At 43.4% G+C, this 22,444-nt stretch overlaps 1 protein-coding gene across 2 annotated transcripts in view; it reads left to right on the top strand.

The window, feature by feature from the left end:
- The window catches only part of LOC137370230 (septin-7), a 139,685-nt gene that overhangs the window by 36,162 nt on the left and 81,079 nt on the right, over positions 1 to 22,444 (top strand). For both annotated transcript variants that reach the window (XM_068032591.1, XM_068032590.1), the window contains exon 2: positions 18,567 to 18,673. In XM_068032591.1, the coding sequence (XP_067888692.1) occupies positions 18,567 to 18,673 (107 nt within the window). The remainder of the gene's footprint in view (positions 1 to 18,566; positions 18,674 to 22,444) is intronic.

Genomic DNA, 22,444 nt, shown 5'->3' with positions numbered 1-22,444 from the left:
CACAGCAACAATTTACAGAAAAGTGGCACACAACTTCATTCTACAGTTAAGAATTCACTTTTTAGGACCATAGAAACATAGGAGCAGGAGTAGGCACTCCTCTCTGGTGGAGTTGCCACCGAAAGCAGAGCCCCCAGACCTGCAAAAGTCTACCAGGCTATGTTCAGCCCTTCGAGCCTGCCCCACCATTCAGTACGATCATGGCTGATCATCCATTTCAATGACTTTTTCCCATGCTATCCTCATATCCCCTTATGTCATTGGTATTTAGAAATCTGTCAATCTCTGCTTTAAACATACTCAATGACTGAGCTTCCACAGCTCTCTGGGGTAGAGAATTCCGAGAAGTCTCAGCCCTCTGAGTCAAGAAATTTCTCATCATCTCTGTCATAAGTGACTTCCTCTTTATTTTGAAATTGTGTCGCGGGTTCCAGACTCCCCAAGCAGGGGAAACATCTTAGCTGCATCAATCCTGTCTTTCCCTTTAAATAGTTTGTACGTTTCAATGGGATCACCTCTCATTCTTCGAAACTCTAGAGAATACAGGCCCAGTTTCCCCAGTCTCTCCTCATGGGCAGTCCCGCCATCCCGGGAGCAAGTCTGGTGAACTTTGGTTGCATCCCTCATGTGGCAATAATATCCTCCCCAAGGTAAGGGGACTAAAACTGCACACCGTATTCCAGGTGCATTTTCCAAACTGAGCTTCATTCCACTCCAGTTGCTCAGTCGTTCCATATTAATTTGGCCAAATTACATCAGGAACTTTGCTCGCGTGAAAATAATGTCTTTTCAGCACCCTCAATCTTGCCTCATTCTGGCTGTATCAGATCAGACCAAGTAAGTGTATGGAAAGTTCACCTCAAACACAGTTATCCCAAAGTTCATCTTCATATTTGACAAATATTTCTAAATTACCATGCTATATTTATCATAAAGTACAATACTTGGTTTCCTTTAAAGAACAAGTGAAAAATTAAGCTAATTCTCTTGAGGGTGGGAAACCTTTGTTTCTAATAGATATCTGTCGACAGAAGCCAAACTTGTCCCCAGCTGCAGGCAGCACCGTGCGCACCAATTTTTAACCTAGTAGTGCGACTGGCTTCAGCTGCTTAAATTTCATGTGCACTGCTGTCTCAGTGGTGGATTTGCCACTAAGAGCAGAACCCCCAGACCTGCAAAATTCTGCCAGGCTATATCACTCCAGTAGCACAGCTCGTTTGGAGACTCATGGTTTGGAAGGACTTGGTTAAATCTGGATGATAGCACAGTGATGTCCTACTTAAAATTGAGTTACTGAATGTTCATCATACTTGTGGCTTGGATGGCATGAGTAGGGAGAGGTTGTGTGCTCTCTGATTTGAAATTATAATTTCGACTTCCTCAGGAGGCAGTTTATCCCGAGTGCAATATTGTAGCACATGTAAGGATTTAAACGTTTAGCTGAAAGCTGGTAATGATGGGGCAAAACGAACAAAGCCACTTGCATGACATTGAAGTTGGTGGACCTCACCAAAAGAGTTGAGGAAAACTTTTTCACCCAGAGGGTGGTGGGTGTCTGGAATTCACTGCCAGGAATGGTGGTGGAGGCAGAAACCCTCAATTCTTTCAAAACGTACCTGGACATGCACCTGAAGTGCTGTAACCTGCAAGGCTCTGGACCAGGTGCTGGAAGGTGGAATTAGATTGGGCAGCTAGTTTTTCAGCTGGCACGGACATGACAAGCTGAATGGCCTCTTTCTATGCTGCAATGTTTCTATGGTTCTGTGACGGTCTGTGCCTCCAGCAGCAGCACTGTCTCTGACGGCGATTGTAACACTCTGCCTCCAACTGGGATCAGTGAAAAGAATGGACCAAAATGTGAACTGTCTTTTTTTGTGTAACTTGGCAGCGCATAAAGCATGGCATTTACCCACAGAATTCAATCGTAAGCCTTTTTCAAATGACGTTTAGTTTCTAATATATTTGTATATATTTTCGTTGTATCAGGCAAATATATCTTTCCTAAAAATGTTGCACATTTGCAGAAGAGATTCAAGAAAAGTTCCAAAAATGAAATTTAAAGCGTACAATTAAATTTGGAATTGTTATAAAGCTGTTACTTAAGACGTCTCAGAGATGGGATGTTCATATTGAAATGTTCATGTGGGCCAGTGGGCAGTTAATTCTAAAAGCAGCCCGCACATAGTGGGTGAATGCTTATTTGTTCCTAGGATGTGGGCGTCACTGGCAAGTACAGTATTTATTGCCCATCTCTAGTTACCCTTGAGAAGGTGGTGGTGGTGAGCTGTTTACTTGAACTGCTGCAGTCCTTGTCCAGATATACCCACAGTGCTGTTGGGGAGGGAGTCCCGGGAATTTGATCCAGTGACCGTGAAGGAACGGCAATATGTGATTTGTATCCTGGAAGTACAGCTGCAGTCTCTAGCATCTCAACAGTGTTTATTTGCCTGTAACTATGATGTATGTTATTGCAGCCACTGATATTCTGAAAATTACCCAAGCGTAATTAGTGCATCACAAATAACACAATGGTTTGGATGTTGTCTGTCAAATTTTGCAATGTCATGACTGTTCAGCTTGGAAGAGATATCAAAAATCTGTTTTTGAACAATAGAAAAACCAGGTTTTCATTTTCCTTTCAAAGGAAAGGTGAAGATGTACTGATTCAGTTATTGCAAGAGGAGAGGGTGTGTGCAATCTGAAGAACTTGGAATATAGAATAAAATTATCACCAAGATTATATCAGGTTGGAAGATTGGAAGTGGTTATCAATTTCAAGGCAGAGAGCCTTTGAGAACCTGAATGGAATGATGGAGAATGTCAGAATGCAACATTAATTTTACAGAGTAATTTGAAATGATCTAACATTAGAAGCCAAAATATCTTCAAAGTTGGAGATTGTCAGTGAGATTTGCTATGCAAGACCTACACGGCTGGCTGAGAAGTACAGTGGTAACCAGAATTTAAATTAACTATTTGTTAGATATAAATTGGTTGTGAAAATCAGTTTTGACGGCATGTATCTCATGACTAGCAATTTTCTCCATCTATTGGGACCCCCTCTAATCTTGGTTGCACTTTGCCAGCAAACATATCCCTCTGCTTTAAAACCAATATCTCACTGCTTTTGAACTTGAGGTGCATCTTTTTATATGACTACTGATTGAAGTTTAAGACACCTTAGTTTGAAATGAGCCTTTTGCCAAGAATATTACTAAATTGCACTTGTGCGCATTTACTTGATTGAAGAATTGACCATGGAATAGTTCTGTAGATTTATATAAAATATTTATTATGGCTACAGACTTTTTTTTAATTCATGGTGCAGCTGGAAGGTAAAAAAACAAACTTGATGAACATTTAACCTGGCTAATGCTGTAAACTTCAGAAGACTGTTAGAAATATGAGCAGAACTGCTGCAATTATCCAGCCTTTTGATGCATTGAGAAATGGGATTTATCAGTAAAATCTTGTATCAGATTACATATTCTATGGAATTTCATACAGTAAGTGTACCCTGGAGAAAAAAAAGTGCTATTTATGTTTAAGTGAAGGATTACATTGTGGAATTAACTTGCTGACTGTACTTTTGGAACAACTAAGACCCATTGGATCCAGAATCATTTTGGCTCAAAGGGCCCTGTGTGAAATGAGTTTCAGTAGGCTCAATTTATTTCCTAGTGAGCATTGATTTGCAGCACATGTTCTAATTCAGCAATAACTTGCAATCTCACTTAAGCAGGATAAACTGGTGTTTACAATTATGGCATTTCCATTTTTTTTTTAGTTAGGAGTTAGTTGTCAGAGGTTGAGACGAATAAACTTTGTGACTTCTTCTAGAGAGCGTTACTGTGCACTGAAAATTATTCGTTATCCCAAGATGGCTCCTGGATAGGCAAGGGAGCTCCTTGCTGTATAACCCTATCCTTGGTCATCCGTTCCCATCCATTGCCCTTTCCCTCCCAATCTCTGCTCTTTCACTGTTTAAGTTCCCTCTAATAGTGGGTGCATTTCAACCCAAAGTATTAATCAATTGCTAGTTTACAGTGCTGTAAACTCGAAGTAACTCAATGTGACCTGACCATCTACTCTCCAAAGGACTAGGGAAATGTTCATCCTTTGCGCTTACCACGTAGTCACTGCTTGCAAGTTACTGCTTGGATTTCATCTGCTGAGGAACGCGTCGTCTGCCTGGGTTGTGGAGTTCTGCTCGTCCTGGTGTGGCCACTATGTGAACAACGTGCCCACCTGGAAGGCGCTGGCCAGGGACGTGAAAGGCAGCCTGAATGCTCATGAGGCCGTCGTCGAGGCTCAGGGCCTCAATCCGGCCTCTGTCGTCCTTCCGCCGTTGCTACTGGGAACCGGGAAAGAAGCTCTGCTGTCAGCTGGATGGTGACCACGGGCGCAGCGTCAGCCTGGAGGACGCTGATAACTAGAAGGCCGTGCAGACTCTGGGCTGGCCCGCTCGGCAGGGTCGTGACCCCTGCCGGATGCCTCTCCCCTTCCCAGCTCTCGCTTCTCTCTTTCCCCCCCACACCCCCTTCCCAGCTCTCCCTCCTCCTCTTCTCTCTTTGCCCCCCCCCACCCCCGCACACCCTTCCGAGCTATTTCTCCCCCCCCCCCCCCCCCCCCTTCCTCGCACCCCCTAGCATCCACCTATCCCTGACCAAGGGCCCGAACAACTTCACTGCCTTGTGGGCGTCCCAGGAGAGACCAAAGTTAAGGGAGTAAACTCTAACGGAAAATCCAGAGTGGAACCCCAAAGGCGGTCATGTCACCTTTGGCATGTTTCTGGCAGTTCCTGCAGCCATACCGGTGCCAAACATCGTGCTCTGCACTCCTTTGGACCCCACCAGGAAGGCTGAGGGGGGTGTTTTGACGCTTGGGCAACTCACAATCTCCATACGTCCGCCATGGAGAGATCACTCCATACATAGTCGCCTCACCGACCAAAACAACACAGAAGGCAGCAGTTACGGGTTATAAGTCCAGCTCAATTGACAGAGCTTGGGCACCACAGGTTGCCTTTGTCAGTGGGAGAGGTCATCGCATCTTACTGGGCAGCTTTTAGATTTTTTTTTTAGACATACAGCACTGAAACAGGCCCTTCGGCCCACCGAGTCTGTGCCGACCATTAACCACCCATTTATACTAATCCTACACTAATCCCATATTCCTACCACATCCTCACCTGTCCCTATATTCCCCTACCACCTACCTATACTAGGGACAATTTATAATGGCCAATTTACCTATCAACCTGCAAGTCTTTGGCTGTGGGAGGAAACGGGAGCACCCGGAGGAAACCCACGCAGACACAGGGAGAACCCAGAATTGAACCCGGGTTGCTGGAGCTGTGAGGCTGCGGTGCTAACCACTGCCGCCCGCCTCAAACCGGGCAGCCCCCCGTCAGCAAGGTTCTGTCCCGCCACAGTCCACCTGCTTCAATGGGTGCTTGGAGCTCAGGGTCATTGCCCGACAAGTGGACTGTAACACTGCACCAAACAGCACGACAGAAAAAGGAAAGAAGGTACCAGCCCTTCGCTTTGCAAGCTGGAACGTCAGAACTATGTCCTGGTCTGTCAGAAGACCTTACTCAAATCAGCGATTCTCGGAAGACCGCCATCATTAACAACGAGCTCAGTAGACTCAATGTGGACATTGCAGCACTTCAGGAGACACGCCTCCCTGTGAGCGGATCTCTGAGAGCAAGACTACACCACCTTCTGGCAGGGTAGGGATCCTGAAGAACCAAGACAGCATAGAGTGGGCTTCGCCATCAAAAGCTCTTTGCTCAGCATGATAGAGCCACCTTCAAATGGCTCAGAACGCATACTGTCCATCTGACTGCTCACCGCCTCTGGTCCAGTGCACCTACTCAGCATCTGTGCTCCAACACTCTGCTCCCCACCTGAAGTCAAAGACCAGTTCTGCGAGGAACTCCATAATATCATTAGTAGCATTCCCATTACTGAACGTTTGTTCCTGCTGGGGGACTTGAATGCCAGGGTTAGGGCCGACCATGACTCATAGCCCTCCTGCCTTGGGCACTATGGCATTGGAAGGATGAGTGAGAATGGACAGAGACTGCTGGAGTTGTGTACCTATCATAACCTCTGCATCACCGACTCGTTTCATACTAAACCCTGTCACCAGGTTTCTTGGAGGCACCCAAGATCACGTCGTTGGCATCAGCTGGACCTCATCGTTAAAGGTGAGACTCTTTAAACAGCATTCAAACCAATCGCAGCTTCCGCAGTGAGGACTGCGACACCGACCACTCCCTGGTGTGCAGCAAAGTTGGACTCAAACCAAAGAAGCTGCATCACTGCAAGCAGAAGGGCTGCATCAACACTAACAGAATTGCTCATCGACAGCTGTTAGATAAATTTCTAAATTCAGTTGAAAAAACCGTTCAAAACACTCCCACAGGGGATTCGGAGACCACACGGGCCCACATTAGAGGTGCCATCTATGACTGAGCAATGACCACCTTTGGCAAACGTGTGAAATAGAATGCAGACTGGTTTCAATCTCACTTTGAAGAGCTGGAACCTGTCATAGCCGCTAAGCGCATTGCACTGTTCAACTACAAGAAAGCCCCCAGCGAGTTAACGTCCTTAGCACTTAAAGTAGCCAGAAGTGCTGCACAAAGAACAGACAGGTGCTGCGCAAATGACTACTGGCAACACCGATGCAGTCGTATTCAGCTGGCCTCCGACACCGGAAACATCAGAGGAATGTATGATGGCATTAAGAGGGCTTCTGGGCCAACCATCAGGAAGATCACCCTCCTCAAGTCTAAATCAGGGGACATGATTACTGACCAACAAATGGAACACTGGGTGGAGCACTACCTAGAACTGTACTCCAGGGAAAATGTCACTTAGACCGCCCTCAATGCAGCCCAGTCTCTGTCAGTCATGGATGAGCTGGACGAACAGCCAACAAAATCGGAACTCAGTGATGCCATTGATTCTCTAGCCAGTGGAAAAGGCCCTGGGAAGGACTGCATTACCCCTGAAAGAATCAAGCCTGCTATACTCTCAGCACTCCATGAACTGCTTTGCCTGTGCTGGGATGAGGGAGCAGTGCCACAGGACATGCGCAATGCCAATATCATCACCCTCTATAAGAACAACGGTGACCATGGTGACTGCGACAACTACCGTGGAATCTCCCTTCTCAGCATAGTGGGGAAATTCTTCGCTCGAGCCGCTTTAAACAGGCTTCAGAAGCTGACTGAGCGTGTCTGTCCTGAGGCACAGTGTGGCATTCAAGCAGAGAGATCCACCATTGACATGCTGTTCTCCCTTCGCCAGCTACAGGGGAAATGCCGTGAACAACAGATGCCCCCCTACGTTGCTTTCATTTGATCTCACCAAAGCCTTTGACCTCGTCAGCTGACGTCTCCAGATTACTAGAAAAGATAGGATGTCCACCAAAGCTACTAAGTATCATCACCTCATTCCATGACGGTATGAAAGCCATAATTCAGCATAGTGGTGCCTCATCAGACCCCTTTCCAATCCTGAGTGGTGTGAAACAGGCTGTGTTCTCACACCTACACTGTTAGGAATCTTCTCCCTGTTGCTTTCACATGCGTTCAAGTCTTCAGAAGAAGGAATCTTCCTCCACACAAGATCAGGTGGCAGGTTGTTCAACCTTGCCTGTCTTAGAGCGAAGATCAAAGTGCAGAAGGTCCTCATCAGGGAACTCCTCTTTGCTGACGATGCTGCATTAACATCCCACACAGAAGAGTGTCTGCAGAGACTCATCGACAGGATTGCGGCTGCTTGCAACGAATTTGGCCTAACCACCAGCCTCAAGAAAACTAACATCATGGGACAGGACGTCAGAAATGCTCCGTCCATCAATATCTGTGACCACACTCTGGAAGCGGTTCAAAAATTCACCTACCTAGGCTCAACTATCACTGGGCGGCGCAGTGGTTAGCACCACAGCCTCACAGCTCCAGCGACCCGGGTTCAATTCTGGGTACTGCCTGTGTGGAGTTTGCAAGTTCTCCCTGTGTCTGCGTGGGTTTCCTCCGGGTGCTCCGGTTTCCTCCCACATGCCAAAGACTTGCAGGTTGATGGGTAAATTGGCCATTAGCAATTGCCCCTAGTATAGGTAGGTGGTAGGGAAATTTAGGGACAGGTGGGGATGTGGTAGGAATATGGAATTAATGTAGGATTAGTATAAATGGGTGGTTGATGGTCGGCACAGACTCGGTGGGCCAAAGGGCCTGTTTCAGTGCTGTATCTCTGAATAAAAAAAAAACAACCAGTAACCTGTTTCTCGATGCATAAATCAACAAGTACATGGGAAAGGCATCCACTGCTATGTCCAGACTGGCCAAGGGGGTGGGGGAAAATGGCGCACTGACACGGAACATAAAAGTCCGAGTGTATCAAGCCTGTGTCCTCAGTACCTTGCTCTACGGCAGCGAGGCCTGGACAATGACCTGGGCCAAGAGCGACGTCTCAATTCATTCCATCTTCGCTGCCTCCGGAGAATCGTTGGCATCAGGTGGCAGGACCGTATCTCCAATGCAGAAGTCCTCGAGGCGGCCAACATCCCCAGCTTATATGCACTACTGAGCCAGCGGCGCTTGAGATGGCTTGGCCATGTGAGCCGCATGGAAGATGGCAGGATCCCCAAGGACACATTGTATAGCGAGCTCGTCACTGGTATCAGACCCACTGGCCGTCCATGTCTCCGCTTCAAAGAGGTCTGCAAACGCGACATGAAGTCCTGTGACATTGACCACAAGTCGTGGGGGTCAGTTGCCAGTGATCGCCAGAGCTGGCGGGCAGCCATAAAGGCGGGGCTGAAGAGTGGCGAGTCGAAGAAACGTAGCAGTTGGCAGGAAAAAAGACAGAAGCGCAAGGAAGAGCCAGCTGTGACTCAGCCCCGACAACCAATTTTATCTGCAGCACCTGTCACTCTAGAATTGGCTTTTATAGCCACTCCAGGTGCTGCTTCACAAACCACTGACCACCTCCAGGCGCTTACCCATTGTCTCTCGAGACAAGGAGGCCAAAGATGATGATTATTCTTACGAACCTGGAAGTGTTGGCCAGCATTTGGATGTTCAAAAGAAAGTGTTGAGCTTTTCAGGTTTAACATCCAATCCTTGCATTCAACCCCCTCCCCACTTCCTCCAAAATAAGTGCTGCTTTAGTTTGAGGTCGCATGTATTGTTTGTAGTAATCGTTCAGAAAGAATCCTAAACTGAGCATAAACTTGGTTTGTAAACAGGTTTATTTGAACTCTAGCACAATATCTTCTCAATGCACATTTGAAAAGCAGTCATATAAGCATGACCGTACAGGAGCCTTGTTCAACATATGCTGACTGATATAAAGGATAATGGTGTCAATGCTGCAGATGTTACTTGGTGTGCAGTGGGTACTACAATAAGACGTCTGTCTAGCACAGCACGAGAAATTGTATGCCAATCTATATTTGGTGATGGAATTGAAATTCGACTTCTGCTACTCCTGGTTCATTTGGATAAATGAACATCTGCAAATCGACAAATGTATGTCCCACTTTGCAGAACCGCAAAACATATTTGGGTCTTATCTCAAATGAAAGACCGTGAAAGAGAGTTTAGTGCTATGTTATTTTGCAAATGCTGATTAATTTGTACTGTGGAAAGGGCTTCGGGAGGCTGAAGTGAAGTTTTGGTGCTGATGAATGGATGAACTGTGGTCACTTTTCCAAATCTCCGATATAAAAGCAAAATAACTGCAGATGCTGGAAATGTGAAATAAAAACAGAAAATGTTGGAAGCGGAGCTGAAATGTGGGATCTTACAAAGTGTCAAGAAAAAATGCTAAGAATTGCAGCACTATCAGCATTTTACAGCAGCAATGCATGTAAAAATTGATCTGGATATAAGTGTGCCTAGGAATAAGCACCAGTGTTTAAATTGAACAAAGTATTAAAATATAGCAATGTAATCCGGCCACTTCATTGCAATGTGCAGTGTATTCAGGAATTCTTGTATATAAATTAGCTATTACTGTGCTACTGATGGGAATTTTCTTCAATCTGATGAAGGCAATATGCAGGCCTGCACTTCTAAACATTTTTAAAGCACTAGTACTTTCTCGTATAGGCATTGCACAAACATACATTTATGTTAGATTATATAGATTTCTAAATGTTCATTAATCCAAATGAACCAGAATTAGCAGAAATATAATTCCAATTCCATCACCATACAAATATAGACTGGCATACAATTTGTTGTCCTATGTGAGAGAGAGGTCTCATCGCAGTACCCACCATGCACCAAATAATGTTTGCAGCTTTGACACCATTATCCTTGCTATTAGCCGGTTGAACAAGGCTCCTGTACAGTTGATGCATGACTGCTTTGGCTTGTAATGCAAGGAAAAGCTGGAGAGGGAGGTATTCTTATTGGAAGTACTCCACCTTTTTAATTAGCCACTCCTGGGATTCCCTAACTGCACTGCTGTCATTGCTTCAGTGAAAGGGACGAACTTCACATTCTAGAGAGGGATCTGTTGAATGGGATTTTGTCACCAACAGTCTCCACACAGTTGCTAAAACAGATTGAGGAATTTTCAGAGATCAGTTGCTGCTCTTGTTTTAAAAACCAAGGTGTGCTTTTTGGCAGAAAGTGTCCATTCCCTAGTCACAATATGGTGGCCCAATCATAGCTTTTAATGTATTACTGCACAGACCGGCACAGCTTCATTTGCATTGCTTTCATATACTGTAGCTATTAACGTACCTCTCCTTTGAGGAACAAGTTATTTTTGCATACAGAAGCTGATGAGATTTAAAAAGCAGCAAATAGCTACAAAAGGCAGGATTCCTTTTAAGAGCTTCCTCTTTCCCTGACCCAAACAAACTGGTTATGGTACAGCCCAGCCCAGCTGGAATTCCTGGCATCATACTTCTGAGGGTGCTTTTACTTTGCAATGATCTGTGACCAGAGCTTTTTGCCAGGGGAACCTTCGGTGGATGTCAGCTGCTTCAATCTTATCAATAATGAGTTAGATATTGTGGGCCACCATCAGGAATTTATGGCCTGAAAGGGAACTATAACTGTAGACTTGATCAGTCCCAGAGATGAGCTGGAAAGCTTGCTCTTGACTTCACCAACACATGGGGGATTCCATGGGGTGACACCTTTTGGACCCTGGAAGTTGACATTGATAAGTTAGCACCAGGGTTTATCGAACAAGTTCATCCTAATCACTTGCCCCAGAAAACAGATTTCCACCCTGCACTGGATCCCAGAATCTCGAACAAAATAAACACCTTTGTATTTGCATGGCACCTTTTTATAGCCTCCAGTCATCCCAAAGCACTTGACAGCTAAGACATTATTTTTGAAGTAGAGTCACTATTATAGTACCAACGAGATAAATGAACAATTAAACTATGTCTGGTGTGTTGATTGAGGAATAAATATTGACTAGGACACCAGGGAGAGCGCTCCTCTTTGGAATAGTGTCATGGGATCATTTAGATCTGCATGAACAATTTAAAATTGCTTCTGAAAGACGTCACTCCCTCGGTATTGCATTGAAGTGTTAGCTGATAATGTGCTCAAATCTCTGGCGTGGGGCTTTAAGTTTCAAACTTAGATGGGATCATTGCTGTGGACGGAGAGCTGTTCAGACAGAGAATCGATGAGACTTTGGCATACTGTACTTGTGCACACTTAGTGACCTAAAAGATCTCTCTCATATTTGATTTGTGCCCTGATTGCATGTGAATCTGCTGATATGCAGCAATTTCCAGGCCGATATCTGCAATGTTGTGTCCATTTAGTGTGGAGTTTCCCCAAAACATCAAACGCACCTACATTGGTGTGGTGGAAGGATGGAAACCATTCCAAGAATCAAGATTCTATCATTTATGTAACAACTTTTCATAAGTTTGTGCTGTCATCCCTGTTATATGCAATAGTGTTGCTAACAGTTTGTGTGTTGAATAATATTGACACTATAATGAGAGTGGACAGTTTTTAAACTTGATGCTGAAAATCCACTCTAACTAGTTGGGTACCTGTTAGATAAGCTTCATTATATCTCTGGTTTATTCTGTAAACACTGGGGTTGAGTTAATTGTAAGTATTTTTTTTTTTTTACGTATCTCTGCTTCATTACTTCATGGTTCAGGTTCATTTGCTGACGACACAAAAATACAAGTTCTGTAAGTCTGACAGTGGATGAAAATCCAATCTGCTTTGGTAATCTGTTTCAGTGTTGACTGCACCAAACCTTTAGCTGGAAAGACATGGATGTTTTGGCACTGAAAGAAAGTGGAAGAATTTTTGGAATGCATCTGGCAGCAGTGCTTTTACACAACATGGGTGCTCTTGTCTCTATTTGTCTCTTGTATGCCTTTCAAAAAAAAAATGCTTTGAAGATAACTCTCGGAATTTGCTTCTAATTGCCTTTAGTTCCGTTTCAGGGTGTAATCTTCATAATGCTGCTTTTATTCCTGTAGTACATCTACAACACCAACATTCCACACACAAGCTGCATTACTAAACTTCAGTTTTCTATTCTATTTTTTGTCTGTAGAAATGACCCTAGTGATGGTCAGAAAATTCAGTTGGTATCTTGACAGTTCTGGTTGATTTTGGAAGCAAAATAAGGTGCAAGTGTGAAAACAGACAACTGCCAAATGGAGCACTCCAGCCAGACTTTCAAGAATTGTGTATTTGATTCATTTCTTCTGCTCTCCACCTTGCTAGGAAAATGATTAAAGTTTTTGAAGTTTAATCTGTGACAATACCTTGTTCAGGCCAGGCAGCAGTTCATTAGCCTCCCACATGTTTATCTGCTTTCGAGTAGAAATTTCTGCATTTCTATAAAATGTAATGGCCCATGTCGTCTTTTCTGATGCCAGGAAGTTATCCAGTTTTTAAAAACCCTTCAATTTCCTCTTCACTCGTCTGCATTAGAAATTTGTTCCCCATTTGAACTCCTATTTAAGAAATGTCTGAATTTCCTATTTGTTTTTCTTACCTTGAATCTAGCCTGCTGGTTCCGGAATTCAATTTGTCATAAAACATGCTCCAGCTACCTAAATCCCCCAATTTTGTAAGCACCCCTTCAGTTTTCTCTGGTCAAGGTTCCAGGACACACAATTGCTTTTCAAAGCTTAGTCTTGCAATTTTTTGTTCTTGTGAACTTTGGTTCATCAGCGTCAAAAATAATGAAGGATCAAGGATGTTATTTAAAAAATCTGGGTATGTGCATTTCCAGAAGGCTGATATTTAGTCCCCATCCCTAGTTAGTGGTATTAAGGTGGAGGGCACGAGTTTTGAGTACTACAAGTGTTACTACTTAAAGACATGGATGGCAAATGTTGCACATCAGGCTTTTTCAACACAGTTTGCACAAATGGCTTGATTTTTGTAAGTGGGTATCTAATGAATCAAAAGCTATTATCTCCTATAATGACTTAAACTCATCGTGGGAAAACTGCTGTTGGAGATACCTAGGATTCCTACTGTCGATTCAAAATGTTTTCACATTGGGAGTACTTTGCGCAGGCTGCTGTCCAGAAGTGACAAACGGGCAAACTATGACCTAAATGTTGCAAACCATAAGTGCTGTTGCTTTCTGGTAACTGAGCATTAAAGGAGTCTTGGATTGTAAAAATAGTTTCACCCTTAAGTATAAGCAATTTACCCAAGTCTGACCACAGAGTCTCAAAGCAACTATTATGTCATGCCCAGTGACAGTAATGCCAATCTTAAATCCAGGTACTTGGGAACAATTGACTGGTTCCAGAAGTTAATTCAAAATATTAAATACTTTCCCTATTAGTGCAGCAGTGGTGAGCCACATTCCTGCCTGGGACACTGATTACTGAATTAGTATTTTATCTTAAAGTTGACCTAATTCTTCAAAATTTTTGGGCCTATGACAAAAAAAACTGACGTTTCTATAACACCTTTCACAACCTCAACATTCCAAAATGCTTTAGAGCCAATGAAGTACTTATTGAAGTGTAGTCACTGTTATAGGGAAGTGCACAGCAACGCCAACTACCAGCAAAAAGATGAGATCTGATTTTGTGAAATTAGTTGAGGGATGAATATTGTCCCAGGACACCAGGAGAGTTCTCCCATTCTTCAAATAGTGCCATGGAATCTTTACATCCACCTGAGAGGGCATTTGGGGCCTCGGTTTAAAGTCTTGAAAAGTTCTAGAATAATTCATTTCACAGCGGTGTTTTCATTGAAAAAAAAGCTTTGTGTCTGTATGTATATTAGAATTTACATCAATCCATTGAAGTGCCAGTTTAGACCAGGATTTACCATGTTTGTTTCGATCTTGCTGTATCAATGACCATAATGTTCCATTTCTCTTAAATCACGGAACGAACCCTCCATGCATCCCAACTTGTGCAAGTCTTAGCTGTACATAATTTGCTTGCTCCTTGTTCTGCACCTCCCCTTTAACCCTGCGAGTGGTGGTAGAATCTTCAGTCACCTTGTTCCTACTCAGGAATGCCTACCGTAAACCCTTGAAGTAAATGGGAAGCCAACAGTACTTGACTCATCTCAAAAATAAGCTATTGCCTTTCAAAACAGATCTATAAATTTGATTAGTGTAGTAGATTGGAGGTTGATATTCCAATTACTAAGTTAATAATTGGACTGTGTATTCAGCAGTCAAGTACAGCCTTGAGCAGGTTGCTTGGTTACTTGGAAGGTGGGAAGACATGGGCATGTGAACTGGCACCAGACCCAGCAGAATAGAACTGATGGATGTTCTTGATCAGACCTGAGGCCATGAGTGAATGTAATAAAATTATGGATCATCCTACATAAATTTTGATCAAATTTGTGCCATGCACAACTTTGGGCACTGTACTGAAGAGGTTACTTAATCAGCTTCTGCAATTTAGCATTGTAACAAGATGAATGTCAAGCTTTTATTATTTTCTTCCTTACCTTCAAGGGAATGAAGAACAATTACAATTTCACTGGGCGGTCACAGTATTGGAAAATAAGAAAAACAAGGATCTGAACTCTGCTTCTGACCCTCCCCCCTCACCAACTAAAACGATGCACTTAAAGATAGAAAACACTGTTCCAACTTTTCTGCACAGATGAGACCCGTAATGAGCTGCTGTCCCAGATCTTCCAGATTATCAGGATCTATTTGAAATGCTTGAGAAAAGCGTGCAGAGGTCCTGGTGTGATACAATGATTGGTCCTGATTTCAGAGCCCTGTGTTTTCCAACGGTTAAGTTAATTTTGTGTTACAAACCGGTTTGTAATGACTGACTCTCCAATGATGTACTATTGAAGTGCAGCCACTCTTGTAATGGAGGAAACACAGCAGTCCGAGAGTCCTGAAACAGGCCCTTCCGCCCACCGAGTCTGTGCCAACCATCAACCACCCATTTATACTAATCCTACGTTAATCCCATATTCCCTACCACATCCCCACCTTCCCTCAAATATCCTACCACCTACCTACACTAGGGGCAATTTACAATGGCCAATTTCCCTATCAACCTACAAGTCTTTGGCTGTGGGAGGAAACCAGAGCACCCGGCGGAAACCCACGCAGTCGTGGGGAGAACTGTGTGGCTGCGGTGCTAACCACTGCGCTGCCCGTTTGTACCATTTGTGAATGGTAAGTTCTCTCTAACAGCAATGAATTAAGTGACCTGATCATCTGTTTTTGGTGCTCGTTGAGGGTTAATTGGACACAAAGCTTCATTGTTCTTCGAATAGTGTTGAGGGATCTTTTGCACCCACCTGAGGGTTAAAATAATCTGCGAGACGACATCTCTGGCAGTACAGCACTCCCTAAGCACTGCACTGGAGTGTTAGCCTAGAATATGTGCTCAAGTCTCTGGAGCGGGGCTTGAACCCTCAACTTTCTGCCTCCAGAGGTGACTGCTGCCATTGAACCACACTTGACACCTAATTTGCAGATGTATGCTACAGAAGACCCTCTGCTGTTGATGTAATTTAAAACATTGGGTATGTTTCTTAGTCATAGATACCACAGCTTAGCAAACCTAATGTAATTTACATAGCTAACACTATTTTAGAAATTAGGACAGGTGGTCCTTCTAAGTCTGTCAAATTTGCAGGGAGTTTCCTTGCACTGAAGAGGTTTTAAAAACTTTAGAAAACGCTGTGGTACTAATTAAATAGAATTGTATAGAGCACAGAAGCAGGCCATTTGGCCCAACTGATCTGTGCTGGTGTTTATATTTCACATGAATTTCCTCCTATTCTGTCTACTTCAGCTTAGCCTGTCAGCATATCTTTTGACCTTTATTTTTGTTTTTCCCATCTTAAGCTTTGAACATATTATGTATGCCTCGTTTGCTGTGCGATGTCATTCAGGTAGTCAGCTTGCTAAACCTTGGATGGTCAATCTTGAGTTACTTAGTGGGAGGTGTGAAAAATATGATCTGACATTATCCCTTTTGTCTTTCCTGTGAGGAGGGAAGGAAGAGAATGGTCAGGGCTGATATGTGCTTCCCTGATGGGAATTTGCTGTGAAATCAGAGGAAACCTACTTACTAATGCGACTCCAACTTTCTCGGCTTTTAACTACCAACATGCGCAATTATGCTCCAGGCACTGTTGTGCTTTTAGCATTGAAATGTGGTTGAGTTTATAGGTCTTTAGTGAACTGGCCATGGTCCCATGAATTTATTCTGGCAATAGCTTACTCATTTCACCTCTTTGGTTTTAACCAAAGTAAGGCTTCAATTAACACACTGGGGCCTTGGAAGAAGTCCGATAGTTTGGTGAGCTTTCTTGTTTGCCAGGAATTCTGATCTTCGCATTGGGCAGATGTTTAGTATATTGGGCCATTTCTTAATATTGCCTCTGCTGCCTTTCCGATTCTGTTAATTGGCTCCTGAGTCAACAATAGCTTGCATTTATAAAGACATCCCAGAGCATTTCACAGATTGAGTAAATTAAAGTGGACACTGCATAGAAATAACTGATTATCGACAACGCAGCCGGCAGCTAACGTCATCAGACTGCGCCACAGATTGGCTCCTACTCTGTGCATGCGCTGCGTTCCGCATTACCAGGGCTGGTTGGCGCATGCGCAGATTACGTCATCGAGTAACGTGTGCAGAGAACGGGGGTGGGGGAAGCGGGGCGAGCGCGACCAAAGACCTTTAGTGGCGGGTGCGCCCCCCCTGCTCGCGCGCTCCACCCGCCGGCCTGCCTGCGCTCTCCTCCACACCACCGCATTTGCGCATGTGCCACTGCAGCACCACCTAGTGGTAGCATTGATAGCAAACTCATCCTAGAAATAATAGGCTCAGTGGAGTTGAGGGGCCGAGCCAGAAAAGTAGTGGGGAAGACTCTTCTTTGGCTTTTGAAATCAGGAAAAGGAGATGCAAGGCAAAAGGGTTTTGGGAGAGAGTAGCTATTTGTGGGATCTTGCTGTGTGCAGATCAGCTGCCACGTTTCCTACATTACAATCGTGACTATACTTAGTCACAGTGTCATTTATGACATAGGCCATTTGTAGAACAATCCGGTCAGTCTCATTCCCCTGCTGAATCCCGAAAGCCCAATAAGTTTATTTTCTTCAAGTGCCCATTGATTTCCTTCTGAAATTGTTGTCTTCGCCTCCACCACCCTTGTGGGCAACACGTTCCAGGTCTTACTAGTTGGGGCCGAACCAGAGCTTTATGAAGTTTCAGCTCACTTTCCCTGCTTTTGTATACAATATCTCTATTTATGAAGCCCAAGATCTCACACTCAATATGTTCTACCTTCAAAGATTGATACATATGCACCCCCATGTCCCTCTCTTCGTGCACACCCTTTAGAAGTGTGCTATTTAGTCTACATTGCCTCTCCCTATTCCTTCTGCCAAAATGCATCACTTCACACTTGTCTGTGTTAAATTCCATCTGTCACTTATCTGCCCATTCTGCTAGCCTATCTGTGCTGTTGCAGGCAGTTTGTATCATCTTCACTGTCTCCAAGTCTGGTGCCATTAAATTTTGAAATTTTACTCCGTATTCCAAGATCCAAGTCATTTATATTTTGGGAAAAAAAAGCAGTGATCCTAACACTGACCCTTGGGGAACACCACTGTCTACTATCCTGCAGGCTGAAAAACAATGCTTACCACTTGCTGGAGGATTGGGCAAAATGGCAAAAAGAGGAAGTGCCAATGGAGTGGAGATTGAGGGATAGTCAGTATCAGAGATCAAAGAACGCTTCAAACCACAAACTAGTTCAAATGATTGATTTGCTTTTAATCTACCTTTTGAAGGATTTTTTTTAAAGCTTACCAGGTATTTTAATACATTTGACAAGATAGGATAGCTTTTGCTGTTTTGGGTGTTAATTGTTTTAGGGTAATAACTGAAATTGTGATCATGTATTTTAATGTAAACTTGACAAATCTTTAGTCACTGCTGGCTCTAATTGAGCACTCTTAAAGAGTTTAAGGGGTAAAGGGATGAAGATTCTTTTGGATTTGCAGGTAATGCAAGTCATTTGTTGAGTTATCTGATACTAAATCTTTTTGAAACTGTTTCTGTTGCAGGTGAATCAGGATTAGGAAAATCAACGCTCATCAACTCTTTGTTTCTGACAGACTTGTATTCAGCAGAGTACCCAGGCCCTTCACATAGGATCAAAAAAACAGTAATGGTACGTCTTCAATCTGCCAACCACATGTTTGCAGTTCATCTTCACATTTCAAAAATGTTTCAAGTAACTTTGGGTTTGAAGCACTTTTAACTTGGTTTGAATTTAATTTGCAATGCCCAATATTCTAATAGGCGCACTTTGAAGATTAGACAACTATCCCTGTTTCAATTTGCTGGCCGCCTTTTTTTGGTAAATTTAAGTTTGTCAGCAATTGAAGAAGCAATCCAATAAAATGGGCCGATAGATGAGAAAGGGCTGCTCAATTATAGAATTTTGGGTTTGAATATTTATATATATTTAAAATGCTATCAAATTACTGCAGTTGACTCTGAAGGAGTTATCAATGAAGTATCAGTATGTAGTAATGCATGATAATTAAAGTGCCAGACTTCTATTTTATATAGACTTGGATTGTGACGTTTATAAAATTGTTGTGTTGCTCTGACAAAAATCCATTTCTGTATTTGATGAAAGGCAATTATAAATGTATCCAAATCCTATCAGTTCAAAAGGCCTTGGATTGGTGAAGACAAAATGAATGCCAAGACCATAACGAAACGAAACATACTAGAAATATTCAAGTCTGGCAGCATCTGTGGAGAAACAGTTAACATTTCAGATCGATAACCTTTCATCAGAACTGGGGATTTAACAGTTTGTCAGCAAGCACAGAGCCAGGGAAAAGAGGAACAGTGGAGGAAGAGGTAGCGAACAAAGGGGAAGGTCTCTGATAAAGTGGAGGGCAGGAGTGATTAAATGACAATGATATGTTTGTAAACCAGATGTGCCTTTTATTTCATATTTTCAGCATCTACAGTATTTTGGTTTTACACTCGCATGTTGAAGCTCCATGTTGTAATTCAAACCTTTACCTGATTTTCTTTGCCAGTATATTTCTGATGTCAAAATACATGCCACTGCAGCAATAAATTAAGACTTCCATTATCCATCTTCCCTGTCATTTGCCAGTGTTATCATGGACAAAGCCTTTTGCCAGATGTTGGCTCATTGTGCAGTTTGCTAACGCCAGTCTTCTGTCTGCCATAAATCAGTCTCAGCCAGAAAAGATTAATTTTATTTGTATTGTAATTGTGTTTATTCCAGTGCCTGTGGTATTGCAGTTGGGCACTGGAGGTTTCATTGTTTTTTAAAAATAAAAATTGAATGCTATAAATTATCAACTGAACAAATGTGGATTTTTTAAAAAATCCTTTCAAACTTGTACCCTTTAACCAGGAGCATTTAAATTGGTCTGTTAACTGTTTTTTGGCAAGACTAAGTGAGATTTTGTAAGCATGTTGAATGCATACCTGCCATAAAAATGATCTCCAGCAATGTAGGAAAGTGCTTTCACCCGTGTTTCATACTGCACTGTAGGTTTGTTCACTTGCATTGAAAGTGTTCACCATTTGTAATTGCTGTTAAGTTTGAAAAAGAAAGGTCTTAAAACTGCAGTAGGAGTTGTCTACAAGGCTCCTGATAGCAATAAGTGGCAGAATGAATTAATTCAAAGATTAGAGAGGCTTGTAGCAAAAGTTTTAATGGGAAACTAGAATTTTCATTTAGATTAGGAAGAGCAGAGAAGCTCAAGTCAGAGGTAGTAAGTGCATTCAAGCTAGCTCTGGAACATGTTGCTCCAGAAGACTAACAAGAAGGCAGGTCATACTAGGTTTAGTCATGAATAATGAGCCAGACTTGTTACTGTAACAGTCAGGGAACATTTATCGAGCAGTAATTATAGCGCAATATTGGGTTGAAAAAGGAAAAACTTAACAGTTGCGAAGATTCTGTATTTTAAGACTAACTTTAATGGGATGAAACAGAATGACAACAACTAATTCATCCATTGTTCCTGAGTAATAATACAGATGAACAAAGGCAATTGTTGAAAAAAGAATTTAGCATACTACAGGACTAATGTATCTCCAGGGTAAGAGCTTTACCTACCAAATAAAACAGCCATGGTTGACAGCAGATGCAAGATGTAAAATTAATATGGCATATAAAAGTGCAAAGATCAGTTGAGATCCAGAGGACTGAGCGATAAACGACAAAGGAAGAAAAAGAACCTTGCATTTATATAGCGCCTTTCACGGCCATTGGAGATCTCAAAGTGCTTTGCAGCCAATTAAGTACTTTTGAAGTGTAGTCACTGTTGTAATGTAAGAACCATGGTACTCAATTTGTGCACAGCAAGATCCCACAAGCAGCAATGTGATAGTACCAGATAATTTGTTTTCAAGTGATGTTGGTTGAGGGATAAATATTGTTCAGGACACTAGAGATAACTTCCCTGCGCCTCTTCAAAATAGTGCCATGGGATTTTTACATCCACTTGAGAGGGCAGGCGGGGCCTTGGGTTAAAAACTCAATCGAAAGACAGCGCCTCCAACCGTGCAGCTTTCTTTCACTACTGCACTGGAGTGTTAGACTTGATTTTTGTGCTCAAGCCTCTACTGGGTTTTGAACCCCCAACCTTCTGTCTGAGGCAAAACTGCTACGAACTGAGCCATAACTGTCACTGAAGATGCAAACAGCTACAAAAAGGAATACAAAAAGAAAAATGCATGGAGTATCAAGGTGGGAAAAAGATATTGCAATTACATTAAAAGAGAAAGGTTAGTCAGGATAATGTGGGCCCTTTTAAAAAAAAAATGTAGCTGACATAGCAAATGAAAATAACGAATTGGCAGCTGTTACAGACAAATGAGAGATGGTGTGGGTGACTTTCCACTTTTCACCTCTCAACTGACTGCAGATAGTGTTTTTGAAAAGTGTTTGTCCATGAATGTTTTAAAGGTAAAATAAACAGACAAATGGCAGGTTTTCTTGTAGGTTTGAAAAAAAGGTAACTATTTATTTCACAATGCCTGAAAATGTTCGCAATCTTACCTACTCTCACACAAGAAAAGATCGAGATTAGAGGATAGCATGCATTTAAGTCTGGTTGTAGTTCACTTTGAAATCTTGGTGCTCCAGGAGGATTTACAACAGCATTGCAGGCCTGATCGTTTTCGTGGCTTACTGAAGTATTGCAGACTCCTTGGATTAAGACTCTGTCAAAGTGGGTGGCCAGTCTTGTTAAAATTTCTCATACGGGGAGTTTTCCCTGTGACAGTGTGGGTTTTCGCCGGGTGCTCCGGTTTCCTCCCACAGTCGAAGACTTACAGGTTGATGGGGGCAATTTATAATGGCCAATTTACCTAGTATAGGTAGGTGGTAGGGGAATATAGGGAAGGTGGGGATGTGGTAGAAATATGGCATTAGTGTAGGATTAGTAGAAATGGGTGGTTGATGGTTGGCACAGACTCTGTGGGCCGAAGGGCCTGTTTCAGTGCTGCATTTCGAAAATAAATTTTTAAAAATCCTCTCCCTCTCCCTCTCCCTCTCCCTCTCTCTCTCTCTCTATCCCCCCCCTCTCTCTCTCTCTCTATCCCCCCCCTCTCTCTCTCTCTCTCTCTCTCTCTCTCGCTCCCCCCCTCTCTCTCTCGCTCCCCCCTCTCTCTCTCGCTCCCCCCTCTCTCTCTCGCTCCCCCCCTCTCTCTCTCGCTCCCCCCCCTCTCTCTCTCGCTCCCCCCCTCTCTCTCTCGCTCCCCCCTCTCTCTCTCTCGCTCCCCCCTCTCTCTCTCTCGCTCCCCCTCTCTCTCTCTCGCTCCCCCCTCTCTCTCTCTCTCGCTCCCCCCTCTCTCTCTCTCTCGCTCCCCCCTCTCTCTCTCTCTCGCTCCCCCCTCTCTCTCTCTCTCGCTCCCCCCCTCTCTCTCTCTCTCGCTA

The sequence above is a fragment of the Heterodontus francisci genome, chromosome 5 (assembly GCF_036365525.1).
Source record: "Heterodontus francisci isolate sHetFra1 chromosome 5, sHetFra1.hap1, whole genome shotgun sequence".
NCBI classification, from domain to species: Eukaryota; Metazoa; Chordata; class Chondrichthyes; order Heterodontiformes; family Heterodontidae; genus Heterodontus; species Heterodontus francisci.
The sequence above is the reverse complement of the archived record's forward strand: the minus strand, read 5'-3'. Positions and strand labels throughout refer to the sequence as shown.